The sequence below is a fragment of the Fragaria vesca genome, linkage group LG5 (genome assembly GCF_000184155.1).
Source record: "Fragaria vesca subsp. vesca linkage group LG5, FraVesHawaii_1.0, whole genome shotgun sequence".
NCBI lineage: Eukaryota > Viridiplantae > Streptophyta > Magnoliopsida > Rosales > Rosaceae > Fragaria > Fragaria vesca.
In genome coordinates this window covers 12,748,111-12,754,190 of record NC_020495.1, presented here as the reverse complement: position 1 = coordinate 12,754,190, position 6,080 = coordinate 12,748,111, and the positions used below count along the sequence as shown (strand labels likewise).

The 6,080-nt window shown below is 38.2% G+C and overlaps 1 protein-coding gene across 1 annotated transcript in view; it reads left to right on the top strand.

Annotated features, from left to right (window-relative positions):
• The first annotated feature begins 1,482 nt into the window (after positions 1-1,482).
• The window catches only part of LOC101308292, a 5,169-nt gene continuing 571 nt past the window's right edge, over positions 1,483-6,080 (top strand). Inside the window, exons 1-5 of the mRNA XM_004301314.1 lie at positions 1,483-1,587; positions 1,720-1,811; positions 1,894-1,936; positions 2,048-2,104; positions 2,411-2,635. Of these exons, the coding sequence (XP_004301362.1) occupies positions 1,483-1,587; positions 1,720-1,811; positions 1,894-1,936; positions 2,048-2,104; positions 2,411-2,635 (522 nt within the window). The remainder of the gene's footprint in view (positions 1,588-1,719; positions 1,812-1,893; positions 1,937-2,047; positions 2,105-2,410; positions 2,636-6,080) is intronic.

Below are 6,080 nucleotides of genomic sequence, written 5' to 3'. Positions count from 1 at the left end.
AAAAAAAAAAAACCCCAAAATTGGGAATATAGTAGCAAATTGACAATTATGTTGCGAAAATGATGTGATTATCCAACTTTGAATCAGAAAATGAAAAGTCTTGAACTCTTGATTAGAGACCCTTCGTTACTAAAACTTAAAACACTCCACCAAAACGCAACTTTGCTTTATTGGCCGCGCTTTAGGAAGCAAGTCCAACAAAGCAGCTTCTACTCCCAATGCACACACCACCCACCCATGGGACCTGGACTCCAAACCATCATTATCTAAAACCTCTCATTGTCATCTTATCTCGTTCAACTGATTCAATCCCACCCTCTCTCTGTCTCTCTTGATCAGTTACTGTAAGTGATCCAAAATCCGCTCTTGTTTTTTTGTTTTTGTTTTTTTGTTGTTATTGGCATTTGTTTCTTGAATAGTTCTGGTCTTTGGCTAGTGTGGGTTGGTTTCTTATATTGGTTTGAGACTTGGAGTAGTGTTTCTGCTATTTGATTGCTGAGAAAATGTAGTACTTTCTATGTAAGTAGCAGTGAAAAAGACTGGACCTTTATTCATGGGTGGGGCTGTCCGGAAAATCCCCATCTTTTTGTTGTTTTGTATTGTGGAAATGGCAATCTTATATTTCCCATTTGATGTGGGAAGGAACCTTTCAGATTAGGAAATGGAGTGTCAAAATGTTTATAGAGCTACTTACATTTTAGCAGAGGTGATATTAGAATGTTGTTTCTACATAAAGTTTATGGTTCGTGATAAGGAAGTTGAGTTCTGTTAACAATTTAAGAATCATGTTTTCCTAAGACAAACACAGATCTAGTAGGTTACAGGTGCTGTCTATATACGATTAATCCACAAACTGAAAGGCACAAACTGGTTTTATAAGACAATCATACCGGTGTGAAGGGAGAGAAAGATGTCCTGAGCTATTATGCATGCTTGGATTTTGTCTTGTGCCATACTCTATGGTGCTTGAACACTATATCGTTATCCTATTGGTATATCTTGGGGCTGCGCTACATCCCATTCTTGTGTTTTGAGTTTCTGTGAAAATTTGAGGTTCATGTCTGGTATAATTTGGAAATAAATAACTGGTAAATTTGCATACTTAATAAGTTGATGATAACAATGAGATGCACATATAAGGAAATTCATAGAATAAACAAAGAAAGAGTGTTTGATCTAAAGAGTGCAATATTGTTTTGCAGAGTTATAGAGTGACACATTTTATTTAGAACCAAAGAGGTTGAGCTTAGTTGAAATGTCCCTAGAATAATGAATAAGAACGAAGAAATAAAGAAAAACAATGACCTGAACAAGAAAGCGCAGCACTGCATTGTTTCTGCAGAATTTCTATGAAACGGAATGTTCGTTTTTTCGTTTTTCTCTTTTACCATCTGTAGAGGTTTGCAACACAAGAATCTACTCTTAATTTATTTCTTTCAAATTTCAACAGCAGTCATCTTGCAACTGGGAAAAGTGGTGAAAATGGAAGATGGATATGATGTCACTGATAATCATTTAGGAAAGAATGTCAAGGTGGCAGAACTAATATGGGTGGAGACCAATGGAGGCTCATGGTGGCCTGCACAGGTTTCTGAAATTTGAAATGTGTTATTTTTTGGTTGTCGGGAGTCAAGTCTTTTAATTGCATCTGCTGAACCTTGAACTCAAATAAAATAAGTGACAAAGGATCATGTCCTCTTCGACACGTTTCTATGATAGGTTGTTAGTGAAGACGCTGTGAGTGGGAACAACAAGCCCCTTAAAACATCATCTGGGGAAGTTCCTGTTCGGCTCTATGGAAGCTACAAATTGTAAGTGCTTTTGTCCTTGGTCAGTTCTTTTGTCTTTGTTCGTATTTATTTCTACATAACGTTTCTCTATATTTTCTTGCAGCTTGTATGTGGACGGTCAAAAATGTTGTTCTGATTTTGAAATAGTATGTTTTGAATTAATTTTAGATTATCGTTGGATGGCTTCTATGTTTCCAGTGTTGTGTTTCCCCAGATTCTGATACTATGTTTTATGGCTGATCATATTATACTTTCAGATTCTTGAGCAGAATAATGGTTCCCATAGAGATATATTTCTCAAAGCTCTGGAGCAGGTACTTTTCTTTGACGATTTTCTGCTCCTCTTTAGGTAGGAAGTCAATCATGTGCTTAGTTAATAGTTTCTCCTATATCCTTTGGACATGGCTTAAAAGGTTACAAATGAAGCATCCTAAGCAGACTTATGAAATATGGACCTGGTTATCAGAATATCATTCGGAATCTATTGAAAGGTTACAAATGAAGCGTTCTAAGCAGACTTATTCATTTATAACTGGATTTTCTATAATTTTTTTAGTTGGTTTATGTACATGTTTATCTGTTGTCATGTGTTCACCTTGTCTTTGTAAATCTGCTATTAGGCAAGGATAAGGAGCTTTCCGAGATTACAGAAGCATGGAAAGAAGGTTGAGGATAAAGCAAATGGTAAACCCATAAAGCAAGATGGGTTGCTGAAGAAGGCCAAAGAAAATAGATCAAGTGTCCAGGCAGAAGTGTTAACAGAGGCAGGTGCGCGAAGATTAAGAGTGATGCGAAATCTTGGCCTCATTGCCCCTTCAGGGTCTCCTTACCACAAAAATGGACGTGTTTGAGTCGCTGCTCATAGGTATCGAGCCTCTTGCTGATTGTGGGATGTCTTTCATTATAAATTTTGAAATTTTCACTTTTCCTTCCTGTTTATTTCCTCTCTATGCAGCTTTGATTGTAATCTAGTGTACAATTGCTTTAAACGTGGCCCAAGAACAACCCAGACTTGAATACTAGCTGCTAGCTTTTGACGCAAAAGTTGCGTAGCTCATGTATATATAGGTTTCTGCTGTAAGACCACCCAACAAGGTATGCTTAATCTTTCTCATCGAGGTGGTTTTGCTCCTTTTTTGATTGTTTGGGTGGCTGCAATGTCTGGTGGATTTCGCAGCTTGTTCTCTGCTCTTTTGAAACTATTGAGAAATATTAAGATGATAACTTATATATTCTTATTGGGCAATATGGAAAAGGGATTCAAACTTTAAATCTCATCTGACATTAGCTAGTTGGTTTAATGGTTTTCTTATTAGTCATCTACGTACTCATGTATGTGCTTTGCTAAAAGTAAGAAAATTGAGAAATATGTAAGTATCCTAAAACTTGAGCTACGAGTGCTAGAACGGTTAGTTCTGTCAATACAAATGAAAAGAAAGAAAAGACACTCCTTTTGCTGGCCATTTCTATTGTAATGACACCTTGAGAGTGCATGTCTGCCAAGGTACCACGGTTATCGAATGGGCTTATAAAAACTCTTAAACCTCAGCTTGTTATCGGCAAACTAAGTTATTACTGAGGCCGATTTTCATCCTTTGCTCAGATGCATGTCTTAGTCCAGCTCCATTCAAGATCAGCAAGCCACTAATCCATGAAATGTTGCCGAGTAAATTAAATTTGTCGCTTGTAATCAAAATGTTGACGAGTTTTAGGGGAAGATGTTATTTTTTCATTTATTCATGTCATGGGGGGTTCAACTTCAGGATGTTTCTCTAGCTGCGAACATCTTGGTGTTGTATATATTATTGTTTGCTTCATTGTCCAAACATGCTCTTAGGCTTTGGCTTGTTACGAGGACTGAGGCACTGAGCAGTGAGCAGTTGTACCTGGCAATAGTTTACAAATTTGCAATGGGTTAAAACAAAAGCCAGTATTTTAAGGTGTGGTCCGACTTCTCCAAGCAGCAGCAGAAACCAGAAGCACATTGGCATGGTCTAAAACGGTTGGTTGAATCACCAATGGTACTATAGAGGGGTCTCCATAGCCATACTATGCTTCTATAATGGACCATTCTTGATGAGGCTACAGGTATGTAGGAACATGCAAATTGCAGTATGGAAATGTCACCTTCATGATGCAGGGGATGCGTATATCTGTAGGCCAAGCAACAATAATAGTGTTATTATTGAACTCGGGCCAGCAACTACAAACAGTAGTAGAGTAGAGTACAACTTACTAATAATCTCTGAACTGAATCAGCTACGTACGTCTTCTCTGTCCAATTCTGCAACACTGCTCATATGAGATGTTGATCGATCTTTGATGCCACCTCAACGTCTTCCGGCATTGCCCTGTTTGTCTGACCCTCCCAACATATTCACTACATATGAGTAATCTCAGAGTAAAACTTGTGTTTTAATTCGGATATTTCGGTCGATTACAGGTCCTGAAGGTTCATTTCAACTTCCGGGACCTGTGATTGCGAGCTTGAGGCCTTAACTAGTATATCAAAACCGGGTATGCATCCCACAAAAATCCTGGAGGGTTCTGAATTGCAAACTTGCAAGAAGGAACAAGGTTTAAGGAGTAAATTATGACATTGTTTAACTCTCGAGGGAAGTGCTTTGTCAAAATTTTGAGGTCACTGTAGAGTGTGGACACGTTTTAGCAGTAGCATAGGGTGGGGTAAAAGTTAAAACAAGGAATTGACCAAAAGAAGAAGAAGTTAAAACTAGGTAAGGTTGGGAGACATTGATAGCGCCATAGGATAGAAGAGGACAGACAGGACAGAGCAAAATTAGGGAGACAAACAGTGTTTTACCTTTTATCTTTTCCATATAGACGATTTGAATGTATTCCATCTTTATGAGCAAGATTTGATTTTGAATGTAGGGTATCCCATCCTTTTTAACTCTTGAACGTTTTGTTCTGTTTTGTTTTGTTTGTTTTTTTTGACGCAAATGCGGGTTTAAAACTCATTGTATTAATAGTCGTAGCCAAAATGACACCGATACAGACCCCAACGAATCGAAGTGATTTCACATATTATTATATTGTACATTGTCGCTCATCGATGATGAGCCTAGCGAGCTATAATATAACCCTACATAGAGATAATTTTGCATAAAAACTTCCGTCGCTAAGACGCTCAATTGCGGTACGACAGGAAGTGTGTCACTATCTACTTGTAAAAGACATATCATAATCTGTAGGCATCAAAACCTACCTAGATTCCTAGAAACCTACATAGAGACTTGTTGGAAATAAACTAGTACAGTACTTAACTTATTAACTTATGTGCGCGTAAAAACATCATCGACCGTTTTAAAAGATGTATCATTAGATCAATTGAGTCTCGATGTCCTGATTTAGATTGTTTAATGCACCGCTCGAATAAAATATCATATATAAGTAAATATGAAACATTTTTAACCTTGTATTAGTGACCAAGACCAAAAAGATGATAACCTTATTAGTGAAAAGGACAAAGCATGTAACTTATGAAATGAGCAAACACCAATACACACATAAAATCACTCAGTCACTCACTATTTAGTTACTAGTTACTGTATGCCTTTTGTGGTTAAACACCATGGTGCTGCTGCAGAAGCAGATCCAGTAGACAAAAGAGGGAAAGGTCAAAAATGATCAAAGAGAAAGCAAAAGGCCAAAAAAGATAGAACAAGATGATAAAAGAGGTTGTCGGCCTAATCATCACCACCCTTGATTCCCCGCAAAAGCTGTTCTCGCTGCCGTCGGAGTAACTAGCCGTCGTTATTAACCACCCATCTGCTTCCACCTTTCAATCTTTCACCACAGTAACAATATCTCGATCGACTGCAAGTAAAAAACAAATTAACTGCCTGCATGTGAGTCGATGATCACTACAAAAATGACTTTTTGACCGAGAATTCCTGCACCGATTCCTTCAACAATATTCCCTCGGTCTCCTCTAGCTCCAGAAATTTCACCCTTTCATCAAACTCACTCCCGCCTCGGTTCCCGTTTCACCTTCTTTTACCGCCTCGGTTCCGGTAAATAAACAAAAGGGCTCAGGGTCTCAGAAGTACGTACGATCTACATACATAACGCCATAACGCCACTGTGAGACTCTGCCTCCCTTTTTAACTCCAACTCCCTCTTCTTCTTCTTCAAAACGCTTCCCAGCTCTCAGTTCTGGTCGACACAGTTCACTTCTCCTTGGTTATTATACTCTCAGTTCTATCGTTTCAATTCAGAAGAGAGAGAGAGAGAGAGAGAGAGAGAGAGAGAGAGAACAATGTCTTTCTT